The 21,483-nt window shown below is 51.6% G+C and overlaps 1 protein-coding gene across 2 annotated transcripts; it reads right to left on the bottom strand.

Annotated features, from left to right (window-relative positions):
• Window positions 1-13,732: 13,732 nt before the first annotated feature.
• On the bottom strand, window positions 13,733-18,648 carry LOC120984383 (transmembrane and ubiquitin-like domain-containing protein 1). 2 transcript variants are annotated; one of them, XM_040413335.1, is made up of 3 exons: window positions 18,538-18,648; window positions 15,029-15,532; window positions 13,733-14,529 (listed from the first exon to the last, which is right to left on the bottom strand). In XM_040413335.1, exons 2-3 carry the CDS (start codon window positions 15,520-15,522, stop codon window positions 14,187-14,189), a joined length of 837 nt encoding a protein of 278 aa, XP_040269269.1. In that variant the 5' UTR covers window positions 15,523-15,532; window positions 18,538-18,648; the 3' UTR covers window positions 13,733-14,186. The 2 variants fall into 2 exon arrangements, with proteins under 2 accessions (XP_040269269.1, XP_040269270.1); XM_040413336.1 differs by lacking the exon at window positions 18,538-18,648 and having other exon boundaries at window positions 15,029-15,777.
• Window positions 18,649-21,483: the final 2,835 nt, after the last annotated feature.

Below are 21,483 nucleotides of genomic sequence, written 5' to 3'. Positions count from 1 at the left end.
CCTCTGCTGGACTCCATGTCCTATAAACCTTCCTGTAATAGGCTGGCTTCTATCACAATGACCTCCAACCCTCAGTCGGACTCCATGACTTCTAAACCTTCCTGTAATAGGCTGGCTTCTATCACAAGGCCCTCCAACCCTCTGCTGGACTCCATGACTTATAAACCTTCCTGTAATAGGCTGGCTTCTATCACAAGGCCCTCCAACCCTCTGCCGGACTCCATGACTTATAAACCTTCCTGTAATAAGCTGGCTTCTATCACAATGACCTCCAACCCTCTGCTGGACTCCATCACTTATAAACCTTCCAGTAATAGGCTGGCTTCTATCACAAGGCCCTCCAACCCCCTGCTGGACTCCATGACTTATAAACCTTCCTGTAATAGGCTGGCTTCTATCACAAGGCCCTCCAACCCTCTGTCGGACTCCATGACTTATAAACCTTCCTGTAATAGGCTGGCTTCTATCACAAGGCCCTCCAACCCCCTGCTGGACTCCATGACTTATAAACCTTCCTGTAATAGGCTGGCTTCTATCACAAGGCACTACAACCTTCTGCTGGACTCCATGACATATAAACCTTCCTGTAATAGGCTGGCTTCTATCACAAGGCCCTCCAACCCTCTGCTGGACTCCATGACTTATAAACCTTCCTGTAATAGGCTGGCTTCTATCACATTGACCTCCAACCCTCAGTCGGACTCCATGACTTATAAACCTTCCTGTAATAGGCTGGCTTCTATCACAAGGCCCTCCAACCCTCTGCTGGACTCCATGACTTATAAACCTTCCTGTAATAGGCTGGCTTCTATCACAAGGCACTACAACCTTCTGCTGGACTCCATGACATATAAACCTTCCTGTAATAGGCTGGCTTCTATCACAAGGCCCTCCAACCCTCTGCTGGACTCCATTACTTAGAAGCCAGTCTATTACAGGAAGGTTTATATCACAAGGCCCTCCAACCCTCTGCCGGACTCCATGTCCTATAAACCTTCCTGTAATAAGCTGGCTTCTATCACAAGGCCCTCCAAACCTCTGCTGGACTCCATGACTTATAAACCTTCCTGTAATAGGCTGGCTTCTATCACAAGGCCCTCCAACCCTCTGCCGGACTCCATGACTTATAAACCTTCCTGTAATAGGCTGGCTTCTATCACAAGGCCCTCCAACCCTCTGCTGGACTCCATGACTTATAAACCTTCCTGTAATAGGCTGGCTTCTATCACAAGGCCCTCCAACCCTCTGCTGGACTCCATGACTTATAAACCTTCCTGTAATAAGCTGGCTTCTATCACAAGGCCCTCCAACCCTCTGCTGGACTCCATGACTTATAAACCTTCCTGTAATCGGCTGGCTTCTATCATAATGACCTCTAACCCTCAGTCAGACTTCATGACTTATAAGCCTTCCTGTAATAGGCTGGCTTCTATCACAAGGCCCTCCAACCCTCTGCTGGACTCCATGACTTAGAAGGCAGTCAATTACAGGAAGGTTTATATCACAAGGCCCTCCAACCCTCTGCCGGACTCCATGACTTATAAACCTTCCTGTAATAGGCTGGCTTCTATCACAAGGCCCTCCAACCCTCTGCTGGACTCCATGACTTATAAACCTTCCTGTAATCGGCTGGCTTCTATCATAATGACCTCTAACCCTCAGTCAGACTTCATGACTTATAAGCCTTCCTGTAATAGGCTGGCTTCTATCACAAGGCCCTCCAACCCTCTGCTGGACTCCATGACTTAGAAGGCAGTCAATTACAGGAAGGTTTATATCACAAGGCCCTCCAACCCTCTGCCGGACTCCATGACTTATAAACCTTCCTGTAATAGGCTGGCTTCTATCACAAGGCCCTCCAACCCTCTGCTGGACTCCATGAGTTATAAACCTTCCTGTAATAGGCTGGCTTCTATCACAAGGCCCTCCAACCCTCTGCCAGACTCCATGTCCCATAAACCTTCCTGTAATAATCTGGCTTCTATCACAAGGCCCTCCAACCCTCTGCTGGACTCCATGACTTATAAACCTTCCTGTAATAAGCTGGCTTCTATCACAAGGCCCTCCAACCCTCTGCCGGACTCCATGACTTATAAACCTTCCTGTAATAGGCTGGCTTCTATCACAAGGCCCTCCAACCCTCTGCCGGACTCCATGTCCTATAGACCCTTCCTGTAATAGGCTGGCTTCTATCACAAGTCCCTCCAACCCTCTGCTGGACTCCATGACTTATAAACCTTCCTGTAATAGGCTGGCTTCAATCACAAGGCCCTCCAACACTCTGCCAGACTCCATGAGTTATAAACCTTCCTGTAATAGGCTGGCTTCTATCACAAGGCCCTCCAAAACTCTGCCAGACTCCATGAGTTATAAACCTTCCTGAAATCGGCTGGCTTCTATCATAATGACCTCTAACCCTCAGTCAGACTCCATGACTTATAAGCCTTCCTGTAATAGGCTGGCTTCTATCACAAGGTCCTCCAACCCTCTGCTGGACTCCATGACTTAGAAGACAGTCAATTACAGGAAGGTTTATATCACAAGGCCCTCCAACCCTCTGCCGGACTCCATGACTTATAAACCTTCCTGTAATAGGCTGGCTTCTATCACAAGGCCCTCCAACCATCTGCTGGACTCCATGTCCTATAAACCTTCCTGTAATAGGCTGGCTTCTATCACAAAGCCCTCCAACCCTCTGTTGGACTCCATTACTTAGAAGCCAGTCTATTACAGGAAGGGTTATATCACAAGGCCCTCCAACCCTCTGCCAGACTCCATGACTTATAAACCTTCCTGTAATAGGCTGGCTTCTATCACAAGGCCCTCCAACCCTCTGCTGGAGTCCATTACTTATAAACTTTTCTGTAATAGGCTGGCTTCTATCACAATGACCTCCAACCCTCAGTCGGACTCCATGACTTATAAACCTTCCTGTAATAGGCTGGCTTCTATCACAAGGCCCTCCAACCCTCTGCTGGACTCCATGACTTATAAACCTTCCTGTAATAGGCTGGCTTTTATCACAAGGCACTACAACCTTCTGCTGGACTCCATGACATATAAACCTTCCTGTAATAGGCTGGCTTCTATCACAAGGCCCTCCAACCCTCTGCTGAACTCCATTACTTAGAAGCCAATCTATTACAGGAAGGTTTATATCACAAGGCCCTCCAACCCTCTGCCGGACTCCATGTCCTATAAACCTTCCTGTAATAAGCTGGCTTCTATCACAAGGCCCTCCAAACCTCTGCTGGACTCCATGACTTATAAACCTTCCTGTAATAGGCTGGCTTCTATCACAAGGCCCTCCAACCCTCTGCCGGACTCCATGACTTATAAACCTTCCTGTAATAAGCTGGCTTCTATCACAAGGCCCTCCAACCCTCTGCTGGACTCCATGACTTATAAACCTTCCTGTAATAGGCTGGCTTCTATCACAAGGCCTTCCAACCCTCTGCTGGACTCCATGACTTATAAACCTTCCTGTAATAAGCTGGCTTCTATCACAAGGCCCTCCAACCCTCTGCTGGACTCCATGACTTATAAACCTTCCTGTAATCGGCTGGCTTCTATCATAATGACCTCTAACCCTCAGTCAGACTCCATGACTTATAAGCCTTCCTGTAATAGGCTGGCTTCTATCACAAGGCCCTCCAACCCTCTGCTGGACTCCATGACTTAGAAGCCAGTCAATTACAGGAAGGTTTATATCACAAGGCCCTCCAACCCTCTGCCGGACTCCATGACTTATAAACCTTCCTGTAATAGGCTGGCTTCTATCACAAGGCCCTCCAACCCTCTGCTGGACTCCATGAGTTATAAACCTTCCTGTAATAGGCTGGCTTCTATCACAAGGCCCTCCAACCCTCTGCCAGACTCCATGTCCTATAAACCTTCCTGTAATAAGCTGGCTTCTATCACAAGGCCCTCCAACCCTCTGCTGGACTCCATGACTTATAAACCTTCCTGTAATAGGCTGGCTTCTATCACAAGGCCCTCCAACCCTCTGCCGGACTCCATGACTTATAAACCTTCCTGTAATAGGCTGGCTTCTATCACAAGGCCCTCCAACCCTCTGCCGGACTCCATGTCCTATAAACCTTCCTGTAATATGCTGGCTTCTATCACAAGTCCCTCCAACCCTCTGCTGGACTCCATGACTTATAAACCTTCCTGTAATAGGCTGGCTTCAATCACAAGGCCCTCCAACACTCTGCCTGACTCCATGAGTTATAAACCTTCCTGTAATAGGCTGGCTTCTATCACAAGGCCCTCCAACCCTCTGCTGGAGTCCATGACTTATAAACCTTCCTGTAATAGGCTGGCTTCTATCACAAGGCCCTCCAACCCTCTGCTGGACTCCATGACTTATAAACCTTCCTGAAATCGGCTGGCTTCTATCATAATGACCTCTAACCCTCAGTCAGACTCCATGACTTATAAGCCTTCCTGTAATAGGCTGGCTTCTATCACAAGGTCCTCCAACCCTCTGCTGGACTCCATGACTTAGAAGACAGTCAATTACAGGAAGGTTTATATCACAAGGCCCTCCAACCCTCTGCCGGACTCCATGACTTATAAACCTTCCTGTAATAGGCTGGCTTCTATCACAAGGCCCTCCAACCATCTGCTGGACTCCATGTCCTATAAACCTTCCTGTAATAGGCTGGCTTCTATCACAATGACCTCCAACCCTCAGTCGGACTCCATGACTTGTAAACCTTCCTGTAATAGGCTGGCTTCTATCACAAGGCCCTCCAACCCTCTGCTGGTCTCCATGACTTAAAAAACCTTCCTGTAATAGTCTGGCTTCTATCACAAGGCCCTCCAACCCTCTGCCGGACTCCATGACTTATAAACCTTCCTGTAATAGGCTGGCTTCTATCACAATGACCTCCAACCCTCTGCTGGACTCCATGACTTATAAACCTTCCAGTAATAGGCTGGCTTCTATCACAAGGCCCTCCAACCCCCTGCTGGACTCCATGAGTTATAAACCTTCCTGTAATAGGCTGGTTCTATCACAAGGCCCTCCAAACCCCTGCTGGACTCCATGACTTATAAACCTTCCTGTAATAGGCTGGCTTCTATCACAAGGCCCTCCAACCCTCTGTCGGACTCCATGACTTATAAACTTACTGTAATAGGCTGGCTTCTATCACAAGGCCCTCCAACCCTCTGCTGTACTCCATGACTTAAAAACCTTCCTGTAATAGGCTGGCTTCTATCACAAGGCCCTCCAAACCTCTGCTGGACTCCATGACTTAGAAGCCAGTCAATTACAGGAAGGTTTATATCACAAGGCCCTCCAACCCTCTGCCAGACTCTATGACTTATAAACCTTCCTGTAATAGGCTGGCTTCTATCACAAGGCCCTCCAACCCTCTGTTGGACTCCATGACTTAGAAGCCAGTCAATTACAGGAAGGTTTATATCACAAGGCCCTCCAACCCTCTGCCGGACTCCATGACTTATAAACCTTCCTGTAATAGGCTGGCTTCTATCACAATGACCTCCAACCCTCTGCCGGACTCCATGACTTATTAACCTTCCTGTAATAGGCTGGCTTCTATCACAAGGCCCTCCAACCCTCTGCCGGACTCCATGACTTATAAACCTTCCTGTAATAGGCTGGCTTCTATCACAATGACCTCCAACCCTCTGCTGGACTCCATGACTTATAAACCTTCCAGAAATAGGCTGGCTTCTATCACAAGGCCCTCCAACCCCCTGCTGGACTCCATGACTTATAAACCTTCCTGTAATAGGCTGGCTTCTATCACAAGGCCCTCCAACCCTCTGTCGGACTCCATGACTTATAAACCTTCCTGTAATAGGCTGGCTTCTATCACAAGGCCCTCCAACCCCCTGCTGGACTCCATGACTTATAAACCTTCCTGTAATAGGTTGGCTTCTATCACAAGGCACTACAACCTTCTGCTGGACTCCATGACTTATAAACCTTTCTGTAATAGGCTGGCTTCTATCACAATGACCTCCAACCCTCAGTCGGACTCCATGACTTATAAACCTTCCTGTAATAGGCTGGCTTCTATCACAAGGCCCTCCAACCCTCTGCTGGACTCCATGACTTATAAACCTTCCTGTAATAGGCTGGCTTTTATCACAAGGCACTACAACCTTCTGCTGGACTCCATGACATATAAACTTTCCTGTAATAGGCTGGCTTCTATCACAAGGCCCTCCAACCCTCTGCTGGACTCCATTACTTAGAAGCCGGTCTTTTACAGGAAGGTTTATATCACAAGGCCCTCCAACCCTCTGCCGGACTCCATGTCCTATAAACCTTCCTGTAATAAGCTGGCTTCTATCACAAGGCCCTCCAACCCTCTGCTGGACTCCATGACTTATAAACCTTCCTGTAATAGGCTGGCTTCTATCACAAGGCCCTCCAACCCTCTGCCGGACTCCATGACTTATAAACCTTCCTGTAATAAGCTGGCTTCTATCACAAGGCCCTCCAACCCTCTGCTGGACTCCATGACTTATAAACCTTCCTGTAATAGGCTGGCTTCTATCACAAGGCCCTCCAACCCTCTGCTGGTTTCCATGACTTATAAACCTTCCTGTAATAAGCTGGCTTCTATCACAAGGCCCTCCAACCCTCTGCTGGACTCCATGACTTATAAACCTTCCTGTAATCGGCTGGCTTCTATCATAATGACCTCTAACCCTCAGTCAGACTCCATGACTTACAAGCCTTCCTGTAATAGGCTGGCTTCTATCACAAGGCCCTCCAACCCTCTGCTGGACTCCATGACTTAGAAGCCAGTCAATTACAGGAAGGTTTATATCACAAGGCCCTCCAACCCTCTGCCGGACTCCATGACTTATAAACCTTCCTGTAATAGGCTGTCTTCTATCACAAGGCCCTCCAACCCTCTGCTGGACTCCATGACTTAGAAGCCAGTCAATTACAGGAAGGTTTATATCACAAGGCCCTCCAACCCTCTGCCGGACTCCATGACTTATAAACCTTCCTGTAATAGGCTGGCTTCTATCACAAGGCCCTCCAACCCTCTGCCAGACTCCATGTCCTATAAACCTTCCTGTAATAAGCTGGCTTCTTTCACAAGGCCCTCCAACCCTCTGCTGGACTCCATGACTTATAAACCTTCCTGTAATAAGCTGGCTTCTATCACAAGGCCCTCCAACCCTCTGCTGGACTCCATGACTTATAAACCTTCCTGTAATAGGCTGGCTTCTATCACAAGGCCCTCCAACCCTCTGCCGGACTCCATGACTTATAAACCTTCCTGTAATAGGCTGGCTTCTATCACAAGGCCCTCCAACCCTCTGCCGGACTCCATGTCCTATAAACCTTCCTGTAATAGGCTGGCTTCTATCACAAGGCCTAGGTAAGTATGTGCAGCTGTAAGTCCGGACACATGCGCATTGAAACCGCAAGCAAAGCGGTACCGATTACTAAGTTCAGGACATGCGCAAACAGGACGTAGCATCGATGTCTGGCACCAAGTTCCGACGCAGGCGCATTACCAATAATATGACTATGTAGGTAAGATCTAAGTGCCCGGGCATGCGCACAAGAAGCTGACAAGCAGACATAGTAGCCCACGCCAAGTCCGTGCGCATAGATGAGTGGCGCAGTCCAATGCCGATTGGAGGAGAGAGGAGTGGGAGGATCCCATCACGGTAACACATCTAACGCTAGCAGGGATTGGTTAGATTAGAACGGAGTGCAGCAAGAGGGACGCACATAGGGTAATATGATTATGACTGTGAATAGGAGGTGTTAAAAGCCAGGTTCCGCCCCCAACACAAACACTGCCCGTTACCCTGAAGACGCCAAGAGAGCTTGGCGAAACATGTCGGGGGGCAGAGTGTGTTGCATGTTATTTTAGGCAGTGAGTGCGATGCCAAGCAGCAGGAGTATCACATACTAGTTACTATAAGCACACTGGGAAAAAGCCCGCCGCTCAGTAAGCGCATTGTGGAAAAACAGTGCGCAGATACCAACTAGTAATCTGGGAATAAGCCCGTACCTAGAGGAGTACACTGTGCTAATAACAGTGCACCAGAAATAATGGCGAAATACTGCTGCATCGAGACAGCAGGAACTAGCTAAGAGAACAGTAAAGGGCCCCCCAGTGGTCAATAAGCATATCACCAAAGGATACAATATAAGATACATTGTAATAGAGCATGCACCACTGATAGTTTTAATGTGTGAGTTCAAGGCATTTATTTTAAATGTATGAAATAAACGTTAAATTTTATATGTAATTAACCAATACATTTAGTAGCACGTATAAACCAAGAGACATTTTGTGGTCTTACTGACCAAATGAAAGGCTTCTATCACAAGGCCCTCCAACCCCCTGCTGGACTCCATGACTTATAAACCTTCCTGTAATAGGCTGGCTTCTATCACAAGGCCCTCCAACCCTCTGCTGGACTCCATGACTTATAAACCTTCCTGTAATAGGCTGGCTTCTATCACAAGGCCCTCCAACCCTCTGCCGGACTCCATGACTTATAAACCTTCCTGTAATAGGCTGGCTTCTATCACGAGGCCCTCCAAACCTCTGCCGGACTTCATGACTTATAAACCTTCCTGTAATAGGCTGGCTTCTATCACAAGGCCCTCCAACCCTCTGCTCGACTCCAAGACTTATAAACCTTCCTGTAATAGGCTGGCTTCTATCACAATGACCTCCAACCCTCTGATGGACTCCAAGACTTATAAACCTTCCTGTAATAGGCTGGCTTCTATCACAAGGCCCTCCAACCCTCTGCTGGACTCCATGACATATAAACCTTCCTGTAATAGGCTGGCTTCTATCACAAGGCCCTCCAACCCTCTGCCGGACTCCATGTCCTATAAACCTTCCTGTAATAAGCTGGCTTCTATCACAAGGCCCTCCAACCCTCTGCTGGACTCCATGACTTATAAACCTTCCTGTAATAGGCTGGCTTCTATCACAAGGCCCTCCAACCCTCTGCCGGACTCCATGACTTATAAACCTTCCTGTAATTGGCTGGCTTCTATCACAAGGCCCTCCAACCCTCTGCTGGACTCCATGACTTATAAACCTTCCTGTAATAAGCTGGCTTCTATCACAAGGCCCTCCAACCCTCTGCCGGACTCCATGACTTATAAACCTTCCTGTAAAAGGCTGGCTTCTATCACAAGGCCCTCCAACCCTCTGCTGGAGTCCATGACTTATAAACCTTCCTGTAATAGGCTGGCTTCTATCACAAGGCCCTCCAACCTTCTGCTGGACTCCATGACTTATAAACCTCCCTGTAATAGGCTGGCTTCTATCACAAGGCCCTCCAACCCTCTGCTGGACTCCATGACTTATAAACCTTCCTGTAATCGGCTGGCTTCTATCATAATGACCTCTAACCCTCAGTCAGACTCCATGACTTATAAGCATTCCTGTAATAGGCTGGCTTCTATCACAAGGCCCTCCAACCCTCTGCTGGACTCCATGTCCTATAAACCTTCCTGTAATAGGCTGGCTTCTATCACAATGCCCTCCAACCCTCAGTCGGACTCCATGACTTATAAACCTTCCTGTAATAGGCTGGCTTCTATCACAAGGCTCTCCAACCCTCTGCTGGACTCCATGACTTATATAAACCTTCCTGTAATAGGCTGGCTTCTATCACAAGGCCCTCCAACCCTCTGCTGGACTCCATGACTTATATAAACCTTCCTGTAATAGGCTGGCTTCTATCACAAGGCCCTCCAACCCTCTGCCGGACTTCATGACTTATAAACCTTCCTGTAATAGGCTGGCTTCTATCACAATAGAAACATAGAATGTGTCGGCAGATAAGAACCATTTGGCCCATCCAGTCTGCCCAATATACTAAATACTATGGATAGCCCCTGGCCCTATCTTATATGAAGGATGGCCTTATGCCTATCCCATGCATGCTTAAACTCCTCCACTGTATTTGCAGCTACCACTTCTGCAGGAAGGCTATTCCATGCATCCACTACTCTCTCAGTAAAGTAATACTTCCTGATATTACTTTTAAACCTTTGCCCCTCTAATTTAACACTATGTCCTCTTGTAGCAGTTTTTCTTCTTTTAAATATTCTCTCCTCTTTTACCGAGTTGATTCCCTTTATGTATTTAAAAGTTTCTATCATATCCCCTCTGTCTCGTCTTTCTTCCAAGCTATACATGTTAAGGTCCTTTAATCTTTCCTGGTAAGTTTTATCCTGCAATCCATGTACCAGTTTAGTAGCTCTTCTCTGAACTCTCTCCAAAGTATCAATATCCTTCTGGAGATATGGTCTCCAGTACTGAGCACAATACTCCAAATGAGGTCTCACTAGTGCTCTGTAGAGCGCCATGAGCACCTCCCTCTTTCTACTGGTAATTCCTCTCCCTATACACCCAAGCATTCTGCTAGCATTTCCTGCTGCTCTATGACATTGTCAGCCTACCTTTAAGTCTTCTGAAATAATGACCCCTAAATCCCTTTCCTCAGATACTGAGGTTAGGACTGTATCACTGATTTTATATTCTGCTCTTGGGTTTTTACGTCCCAGGTGCATTATCTTGCACTTATCAACATTAAATTTTAGTTGCCATATTTTTGACCATTCCTCTAGTTTTCCTAAGTCCTTTTCCATTTGGTGTATCCCTCCAGGAACATCAACCCTGTTACAAATCTTTGTGTCATCAGCAAAAAGACACACCTTACCATCGAGGCCTTCTGCAATTTCGCTGATAAAGATATTAAACAATATGGGTCCCAGAACAGATCCCTGAGGTACCCCACTGGTAACAAGACCATGGTCTGAATATACTCCATTGACTACAACCCTCTGTTGCCTGTCCCTCAGCCACTGCCTAATCCATTCAACAATATGGGAGTCCAAGCCCAAAGACTGCACTTTATTGATAAGCTTTCTATGTGGGACAGTGTCAAAAGCCTTACTAAAGTCTAGATAAGCAATGTCTACTGCACCTCCTCCATCTATTATTTTAGTCACCCAATCGAAAAAATCAATAAGATTAGTTTGACATGATCTCCCTGAAGTAAACCCATGCTGTTTTTCATCTTTCAATCCATGGGATTTTAGATGTTCCACAATCCTCTCCTTACCCTCCAACCCTCTGCTGGACTCCAAGACTTATAAACCTTCCTGTAATAGGCTGGCTTCTATCACAAGGCCCTCCAAACCTCTGCCGGACTCCATGACTTATAAACCTTCCTGTAATAGGCTGGCTTCTATCACAAGGCCCTCCAACCCTCTGCTGGACTCCATGACTTATAAACCTTCCTGTAATAGGCTGGCTTCTATCACAAGGCCCTCCAACCCTCTGCTGGACTCCATGACATATAAACCTTCCTGTAATAGGCTGGCTTCTATCACAAGGCCCTCCAACCCTCTGCCGGACTCCATGACTTATAAACCTTCCTGTAATAGGCTGGCTTCTATCACAAGGCCCTCCAACCCTCTGCTGGACTCCATGACTTATAAACCTTCCTGTAATAGGCTGGCTTCTATCACAAGGCCCTCCAACCCTCTGCTGGACTCCATGACTTATAAACCTTCCTGTAATAGGCTGGCTTCTATCACAAGGCCCTCCAACCCTCTGCTGGACTCCATGACTTATAAACCTTCCTGTAATAGGCTGGCTTCTATCACAAGGCCCTCCAACCCTCTGCTGGACTCCATGACATATAAACCTTCCTGTAATAGGCTGGCTTCTATCACAAGGCCCTCCAAACCTCTGCCGGACTCCATGACTTATAAACCTTCCTGTAATAGGCTGGCTTCTATCACAAGGCCCTCCAACCCTCTGCTGGACTCCATGACTTATAAACCTTCCTGTAATAGGCTGGCTTCTATCACAAGGCCCTCCAACCCTCTGCTGGACTCCATGACTTATAAACCTTCCTGTAATAGGCTGGCTTCTATCACAAGGCCCTCCAACCCTCTGCTGGTTTCCATGACTTATAAACCTTCCTGTAATAAGCTGGCTTCTATCACAAGGCCCTCCAACCCTCTGCTGGACTCCATGACTTATAAACCTTCCTGTAATCGGCTGGCTTCTATCATAATGACCTCTAACCCTCAGTCAGACTCCATGACTTATAAGCATTCCTGTAATAGGCTGGCTTCTATCACAAGGCCCTCCAACCCTCTGCTGGACTCCATGACTTAGAAACCAGTCAATTACAGGAAGGTTTATATCACAAGGCCCTCCAACCCTCTGCCGGACTCCATGACATATAAACCTTCCTGTAATAGGCTGGCTTCTATCACAAGGCCCTCCAACCCTCTGCTGGACTCCATGACATATAAACCTTCCTGTAATAGGCTGGCTTCTATCACAAGGCCCTCCAACCCTCTGCCGGACTCCATTTCCTATAAACCTTCCTGTAATAAGCTGGCTTCTATCACAAGGCCCTCCAACCCTCTGCTGGAGTCCATAACTTATAAACCTTCCTGTAATAGGCTGGCTTCTATCACAAGGCCCTCGAACCTTCTGCTGGACTCCATGACTTATAAACCTCCCTGTAATAGGCTAGCTTCTATCACAAGGCCCTCGAACCTTCTGCTGGACTCCATGACTTATAAACCTTCCTGTAATCGGCTGGCTTCTATCATAATGACCTCTAACCCTCAGTCAGACTCCATGACTTCTAAGCCTTCCTGTAATAAGCTGGCTTCTATCACAAGGCCCTCCAACCCTCTGCTGGACTCCATGACTTAGAAGCCAGTCAACTACAGGAAGGTTTATATCACAAGGCCCTCCAACCCTCTGCCGGACTACATGACTTATAAACCTTCCAGGAATAGGCTGGCTTCTATCACAAGGCCCTCCAACCCTCTGCTGGACTCCATGTCCTATAAACCTTCCTGTAATAGGCTGGCTTCTATCACAATGACCTCCAACCCTCAGTCGGACTCCATGACTTATAAACCTTCCTGTAATAGGCTGGCTTCGATCACAAGGCCCTCCAACCCTCTGTCGGACTCCATGAGTTATAAACCTTCCTGTAATAGGCTGGCTTCTATCACAAGGCCCTCCAACCCTCTGCTGGAGTCCATGACTTATAAACCTTCCTGTAATAGGCTGGCTTCTATCACAAGGCCCTCCAACCCTCTGCAGGACTCCATGACTTATAAACCTTCCTGTAATAGGCTGGCTTCTATCACAAGGCCCTCCAACCCTCTGCCGGACTCCATGACTTATAAACCTCCCTGTAATAGGCTGGCTTCTATCACAAGGCCCTTCAACCTTCTGCTGGACTCCATGACTTAGAAGCCAGTCAATTACAGGAAGGTTTATATCACAAGGCCCTCTAACCCTCTGCCGGACTCCATGACTTATAAACCTCCCTGTAATAGGCTGGCTTCTATCACAAGGCCCTCCAACCCTCTGCTGGACTCCATGACTTATAAACCTCCCTGTAATAGGCTGGCTTCTATCACAAGGCCCTCCAACCCTCTGCTGGACTCCATGACTTATAAACCTTCTTGTTATTTCCGTAGAACATTAGTAGTAAACTCCTGTGCCTCCAGTACAAGGTAAGGCTGTGCTGTTGACTTTTTCAGCATATGACAGCCTATGGGCACTTGAGATGTACAGGTAAGTTACCCAGGCTCTACACCGAAAAGAGGGCAAAACCCCAAACCTAAGTAGGGTGACAAGGCAGGTGAACATACCGCACTCAAATATAACGCAGGCATAAAGGATTCCAGGACGCATTCAGCTTTTTTATGTCTGCATATTATTAGCAAGAATTCGGACACACATGCCCCCCAGTATTGTGGAAGCAGCGCTCGCTGTCCGCTTCTTAACCCCTACTTGCAGCAGTATGAGCGCAGCCAACATTGCTGCACATCCAGTTTTCACAAATGCAAACTGCCAACATCTACAGGTGACGAAGACCGGAGAGGAAGTGTGGGATGGACGGCTTGTTCTTCACGTGACGAGCACTGCAGCGGTGTCCGTTGGACCTGGTCTTTACACGATGACACCGATTTCAGGAAGTCCAGGAGTTCTGTTCTTCCACCCCCAACATGAGGCCAACAGCCAGCATTGCCTCTCTATGTCACACCAGGGGTTGGGGTCAATGGAAAACATCATACAGGTCACCAGTGAAGACTCAGCATCTGCTGGCCCACCTGTGATTATGAAGATCCTGAGCATCATGCGGTGAGACTATCTGCGATAGGAGAACAAGACAAGAACTAACACAAACAGAGTCATGGCTGCCAGGAACGAAGTGGCCGTGGCATTAAACACATGCGGGTACTGAAACTGGCAGTACCATAGGATGCCCAGAAGCAGCACAAAGAAAGGTACCATAAGGCTGCCAATGTTTACAGGGTCTAGAGACGGTTCGGCCCCACCAGATCCAGAGGCTGTGGCATGCTGGGACAGGTGACAATGAAGCACGCAGCCGTCAGTGAGCTGGAGCGATGCCACTGTCTGTGAATCGTTGCGAAGGAGTTGCCCCTGATAAATGAGGCGGACACGAGGCTCCTGTCCTGGAAACTGACTCCTAAAATCAGGAAAGACAAGAAACACAGAATAAGAAAGGTTAGAAAGTGAGTCTATGGGACGGAGCCCACTGCGGCCTCCAAGGACCAGGAGGGGGGGTGGAGATGTGAAGACACTCCACGGGCGGCCCACCACGTGGCTCACTGACCACACTATAAATGAACCATCACATTAACCACTGCTCGCTCACACAGAAGTGACGAGCAGGCGTATGGCAGCAATTGGAAGACATCTGCTATAAGGCTGATGACGGAACTCCTGGCGCTCATCATGCTGCAGTCTAAGACGTCAGACTATGCTGCTCATACCAGGAGCGGCCCTCTAGCTATGAAGCTAGCCGATGACACTGTGACCTAACAGACATGCCTACACTGCCCTTCTGGAGCAGTGACGTGGAAGGCTAGGGACCTCAGCATAGCTGACCCCAAGGAGATGCTACACACGGCCATGACCCATGATTATTATAATAATGACTACTACTCCCAGGGTGCTGACATTACCTCTTGATGTGCAGGACGGAGTCATGGAGCCCAACAGTCACCACCCGCTCCGTTTCATTCAAGAACTTTAATCGCAGAGTTATTGTATCTCGGCCCTGAGTCGCAGGTCCTCTGTGCCTGACAGCAGGTGACGAGGGTGGGTCAGAACTAGAAGGTAGTTGGTGGTCACTACAAGTGAGATCATCGCCCAGTGAGGGGTCCCCTACCACAGGAGCCGTGTCAGGACTGGCAGAAGAATTGAGATCATTCTGCGTGATGGGAGTTGTTGTTCCTTCAGGTACTGGATCACTACCACCAGACTCGGGCTGCCTCAGCTCCTGCTCCGCTCCATCTCTCGCAGAGGGGTTCTGTCTTCTGTGACCCTGGGCTGGCCACTGAGTGGGTCCTCTGTCCGAAGTGTGTGTGGAAATCCAAGCCAAAACAATGACAGAGAGCACCACCAGTAATGTACAGAGTAGGGTAACCTCATCCCCGATACCTTCTATAAGGGCCATGGAGGTCACACTGTAAGAAAGAGAGTCCTCCACATTACAGGACGTCACCCATCATACCAGACAGGTACCGTGCGTATAACATGCCAAACACAAACCAGGACCATGGTTAGCAGGTCTCCTGTCCTCCCTACCACCAACCAACCGTGTCCCCCGTCCTCCCTACCACCAACCAACCGTGTCCCCCGTCCTCCCTACCACCAACCAACCGTGTCCCCCGTCCTCCCTACCACCAACCAACCGTGTCCCCCGTCCTCCCTACCACCAACCGTGTCCCCCGTCCTCCCTACCACCAACCAACCGTGTCCCCCGTGCTCCCTACCACCAACCAACCGTGTCCCCCGTCCTCCCTACCACCAACCAACCGTGTCCCCCGTCCTCCCTACCACCAACCAACCGTGTCCCCCGTCCTCCACTGGGGGGGGGGGCCCTCCGGTCACACTCTGCACTGGGGGGGGGGGGCCCTCCGGTCACACTCTGCACTGGGGGGGGGGGCCCTCCGGTCACACTCTGCACTGGGGGGGGGGGCCCTCCGGTCACACTCTGCACTGGGGGGGGGGGGGGGCCCTCCGGTCACACTCTGCACTGGGGGGGGGGGGGGGGCCCTCCGGTCACACTCTGCACTGGGGGGGGGGGGGGCCCTCCGGTCACACTCTGCACTGGGGGGGGGGGGGGGCCCTCCGGTCACCCTCTGCACTGGGGGGGGGGGGGCCCTCCGGTCACACTCTGCACTGGGGGGGGGGGGCCCTCCGGTCACACTCTGCACTGGGGGGGGGGGGCCCTCCGGTCACACTCTGCACTGGGGGGGGGGGGGCCCTCCGGTCACACTCTGCACTGGGGGGGGGGGGGCCCTCCGGTCACACTCTGCACTGGGGGGGGGGGGCCCTCCGGTCACACTCTGCACTGGGGGGGGGGGGGCCCTCCGGTCACACTCTGCACTGGGGGGGGGGGGGCCCTCCGGTCACACTCTGCACTGGGGGGGGGGGGGCCCTCCGGTCACACTCTGCACTGGGGGGGGGGGGCCCTCCGGTCACACTCTGCACTGGGGGGGGGGGGGCCCTCCGGTCACACTCTGCACTGGGGGGGGGGGGCCCTCCGGTCACACTCTGCACTGGGGGGGGGGGGCCCTCCGGTCACACTCTGCACTGGGGGGGGGGGGGCCCTCCGGTCACACTCTGCACTGGGGGGGGGGGGCCCTCCGGTCACACTCTGCACTGGGGGGGGGGGGCCCTCCGGTCACACTCTGCACTGGGGGGGGGGGGGCCCTCCGGTCACACTCTGCACTGGGGGGGGGGGGGCCCTCCGGTCACACTCTGCACTGGGGGGGGGGGGGCCCTCCGGTCACACTCTGCACTGGGGGGGGGGGGGCCCTCCGGTCACACTCTGCACTGGGGGGGGGGGGGCCCTCCGGTCACACTCTGCACTGGGGGGGGGGGGGCCCTCCGGTCACACTCTGCACTGGGGGGGGGGGGGGCCCTCCGGTCACACTCTGCACTGGGGGGGGGGGGGGCCCTCCGGTCACACTCTGCACTGGGGGGGGGGGGGGGCCCTCCGGTCACACTCTGCACTGGGGGGGGGGGGGGCCCTCCGGTCACACTCTGCACTGGGGGGGGGGGGGCCCTCCGGTCACACTCTGCACTGGGGGGGGGGGGGGCCCTCCGGTCACACTCTGCACTGGGGGGGGGGGGGGCCCTCCGGTCACACTCTGCACTGGGGGGGGGGGGGGCCCTCCGGTCACACTCTGCACTGGGGGGGGGGGGCCCTCCGGTCACACTCTGCACTGGGGGGGGGGGGGCCCTCCGGTCACACTCTGCACTGGGGGGGGGGGGGCCCTCCGGTCACACTCTGCACTGGGGGGGGGGGGCCCTCCGGTCACACTCTGCACTGGGGGGGGGGGCCCTCCGGTCACACTCTGCACTGGGGGGGGGGGGCCCTCCGGTCACACTCTGCACTGGGGGGGGGGGCCCTCCGGTCACACTCTGCACTGGGGGGGGGGGCCCTCCGGTCACACTCTGCACTGGGGGGGGGGGGGCCCTCCGGTCACACTCTGCACTGGGGGGGGGGGGGCCCTCCGGTCACACTCTGCACCGGGGGGGGGGGGGGCCCTCCGGTCACACTCTGCACGGGGGGGGGGGGGGGGCCCTCCGGTCACACTCTGCACTGGGGGGGGGGGGCCCTCCGGTCACACTCTGCACTGGGGGGGGGGGGGCCCTCCGGTCACACTCTGCACTGGGGGGGGGGGGCCCTCCGGTCACACTCTGCACTGGGGGGGGGGGGCCCTCCGGTCACACTCTGCACTGGGGGGGGGGGGGCCCTCCGGTCACACTCTGCACTGGGGGGGGGGGGCCCTCCGGTCACACTCTGCACTGGGGGGGGGGGGCCCTCCGGTCACACTCTGCACTGGGGGGGGGGGGCCCTCCGGTCACACTCTGCACTGGGGGGGGGGGGGCCCTCCGGTCACACTCTGCACTGGGGGGGGGGGGCCCCCCGGTCACACCCTGCACTGGGGGGGGGGGGGGCCCTCCGGTCACACTCTGCACTGGGGGGGGGGGGGGCCCTCCGGTCACACTCTGCACTGGGGGGGGGGGGGGCCCCCCGGCCCCACCCTCCCCGGGGGGGGGGGGGGGGCCCTCCGGTCACACTCTGCACTGGGGGGGGGGGGGCCCTCCGGTCACTCTCCGGGGGGCCCTCCGGTCACTCTCCGGGGGGCCCTCCGGTCACTCTCCGGGGGCCCTCCTGTCACTCTCCGGGGGCCCTCCTGTCACTCTCCGGGAGCCCCTCCGGTCACTCTCCGGGGGCCCTCCTGTCACTCTCCGGGAGCCCCTCCGGTCACTCTCCGGGGGCCCTCCTGTCACTCTCCGGGGGCCCCTCCGGTCACTCTCCGGGGGCCCTCCTGTCCCTCTCCGGGGGCCCTCCTGTCACTCTCTGGAGCCCCTCCTGTCACTCTCCGGGGGCCCTCCTGTCAATCTCTGGGGGCCCCTGCTCCTGCCGCTGATTGCACAGACCGGCTGTACTTACTACAACTCTGAAGACACGTCACAGCGCCGCGGTGCAGGCCGGGCAGAGCTTCCGTGTCACATGACACATGAGATCCAATCACCGCTCCTCCTTACTGTCACGTGGGGATGACGTATCCTGTGACCGGAAGTTTTGGGGAGGGTTGTGTCTAAACTCCAGACACCAAACGGACCTGGTCCTTACTAATAGCGGACACTATAGGAGCCGTCTAAACTCCATGCACGGCACGGACCTCTCAGCCCCCTGGTGGACGGGTCCGGAACTATGAGGGGATTTAGCAGATTCGAAGTGAATTGGCTAAACTCCATGCTCCGTAAGGACCTTCTTAACCCTTTGTGGTATGTGATCCATTACAATTAATTTTGCCAAATAAAGTTGAACAGATGAGTGGTAGAAAATCTCTTTTTTATTTTTAATCCTTATAAGGCCTCCTGCAGAAGACAGGATGGTTTTGCGGTCCGTTTTAAACGGATCCGTTTTAATATTTTTTTTTGGTTCAGTACTGTCTCAGTTTCCGTTCCGTTTTTCCGTTTGGTTTCCGTTTTTTGAGGAATGGAAACGGAAACAAGGCATATACAGTAATTACATTCTAAAGTTCGGCTGGGCATAACACTTTCAATAGACGGTTCCGCAAAAAATGGAACAAATACGGAAAACATACGGATGCATCTGTATCCGTTCATTTTACAGCCCCATGGACTTGAATTGCCGGCAATAATATGACCTGTTCTATCTGTGAACTGAAATGAAAAACGGAAACTGATGCATACGGAGTACATTCCGTTTTTTTGCGGACCCATTGAAATGAATGGTTCCATATATGGGATTAAAAAAGCGTTCTGCCAAACGGAAACAAAAACCGTTTGTGTGCAGGAGGCCTAACTGTTTAATATCGCCATCAAACATGAATCCGTATCATGGACGCCCTTCACCCCGAGTCCTGTGAGAACTGGGTCTGACCTCAGATGATGCTGCAGAGGAGCCTCTAATTACGGAGAAATGTCCGCCGTCCAGTGTCCGAGAAAACTAACGGATCGGCTCAAATTCTCTTCATCAGGAGTTATCTGTGAAATGTTCCCATCAAAGTATTCAGATCGCAAGAGTCTGGTGGTAACCTGTGATCTCACCGTCATCATGGTCAACGGAAAGATCACCATGTGGCCCCATCAGATCTCCTGTTAGTGAGGTCCTCTTCAGACATGGAGTTTAGCCTGCTCACAGTGAACGGTCTATTTCCCATACACCAGACGGACCTTTTCTATGTGTTATATACAGAGAGGTCCTCCTGCTGGTGAGGTCCTCTTCAGACATGGAGTTTAGCCTGCTCACAGTGAACTGTCTATTTCCCATACACCAGACGGACCTTTTCTATGTGTTATATACAGAGAGGTTCTCCTGCTGGTGAGGTCCTCTTCAGACATGGAGTTTAGCCTGCTCACAGTGAACGGTCTATTTCCCATACACCAGACGGACCTTTTCTATGTGTTATATACAGAGAGGTCCTCCTGCTGGTGAGGTCCTCTTCAGACATGGAGTTTAGCCTGCTCACAGTGAACTGTCTATTTCCCATACACCAGATGGACCTTTTCTATGTGTTATATACAGAGAGGTCCTCCTGCTGGTGAGGTCCTCTTCAGACATGGAGTTTAGCCTGCTCACAGTGAACGGTCTATTTCCCATACACCAGACGGACCTTTTCTATGTGTTATATACAGAGAGGTCCTCCTGCTGGTGAGGTCCTCTTCAGACATGGAGTTTAGCCTGCTCACAGTGAACTGTCTATTTCCCATACACCAGACGGACCTTTTCTATGTGTTATATACAGAGAGGTTCTCCTGCTGGTGAGGTCCTCTTCAGACATGGAGTTTAGCCTGCTCACAGTGAACGGTCTATTTCCCATACACCAGACGGACCTTTTCTATGTGTTATATACAGAGAGGTTCTCCTGCTGGTGAGGTCCTCTTCAGACATGGAGTTTAGCCTGCTCACAGTGAACTGTCTATTTCCCATACACCAGACGGACCTTTTCTATGTGTTATATACAGAGAGGTCCTCCTGCTGGTGAGGTCCTCTTCAGACATGGAGTTTAGCCTGCTCACAGTGAACTGTCTATTTCCCATACACCAGACGGACCTTTTCTATGTGTTATATACAGAGAGGTCCTCCTGCTGGTGAGGTCCTCTTCAGACATGGAGTTTAGCCTGCTCACAGTGAACTGTCTATTTCCCATACACCAGACGGACCTTTTCTATGTGTTATATACAGAGAGGTTCTCCTGCTGGTGAGGTCCTCTTCAGGTATGGAGTTTAGCCTGCTCACAGTGAACTGTCTATTTCCCATACACCAGACGGACCTTTTCTATGTGTTATATACAGAGAGGTTCTCCTGCTGGTGAGGTCCTCTTCAGACATGGAGTTTAGCCTGCTCACTGTGAACTGTCTATTTCCCATACACCAGACGGTCCTTTTCTATGTGTTTATATACAGAGAGGGTTCTCCTGCTGGTGAGGTCCTCTTCAGACATGGTGTTTAGCCTGCTCACTGTGAACTGTCAATTTCCCATACACCAGACGGACCTTTTCTATGTGTTATATACAGAGAGGTTCCCTGCTGGTGAGGGTCCTCTTCAGTATGGAGTTTAGCCTGCTCACAGTGAAATGTCTATTTCCCATACACCAGACGGACCTTTCTATGTGTTATTACAGAGAGGTTCTCCTGCTGGTGAGGGTCCTCTCAGACATGGAGTTTAGCCTGCTCACAGTGGACTGTCTATTTCCCCATACACCAGACGGACCTTTTCTATGTGTTAATATACAGAGAGGTTCTCCTACTGTGAGGTCCTCTCAGGTATGGAGTTTAGCCTGCTCACTGTGAACTGTCTATTTCCCATACACCAGACTGACTTTTTCTATGTGTATATATACAGAGAGGTCCACCTGCTGTGAGG

Source organism: Bufo bufo, unplaced genomic scaffold, assembly GCF_905171765.1.
Source record: "Bufo bufo unplaced genomic scaffold, aBufBuf1.1, whole genome shotgun sequence".
Classification (NCBI taxonomy): Eukaryota; Metazoa; Chordata; class Amphibia; order Anura; family Bufonidae; genus Bufo; species Bufo bufo.
This window is presented reverse-complemented; position numbering and strand designations above follow the sequence as displayed.

What these genes read in the sequence shown, in the direction of transcription:
- LOC120984383 (XM_040413335.1), bottom strand. Translation starts at nt 15,522, where the DNA reads ATGGCCCTTATAGAAGGTATCGGGGATGAGGTTACCCTACTCTGTACA. An exon ending in TCCGTCCTGCACATCAAGAG is followed by an intron (nt 14,530 to 15,028) that starts GTAATGTCAGCA and finishes TCCTGATTTTAG; the next exon opens with GAGTCAGTTTCCAGGACAGG.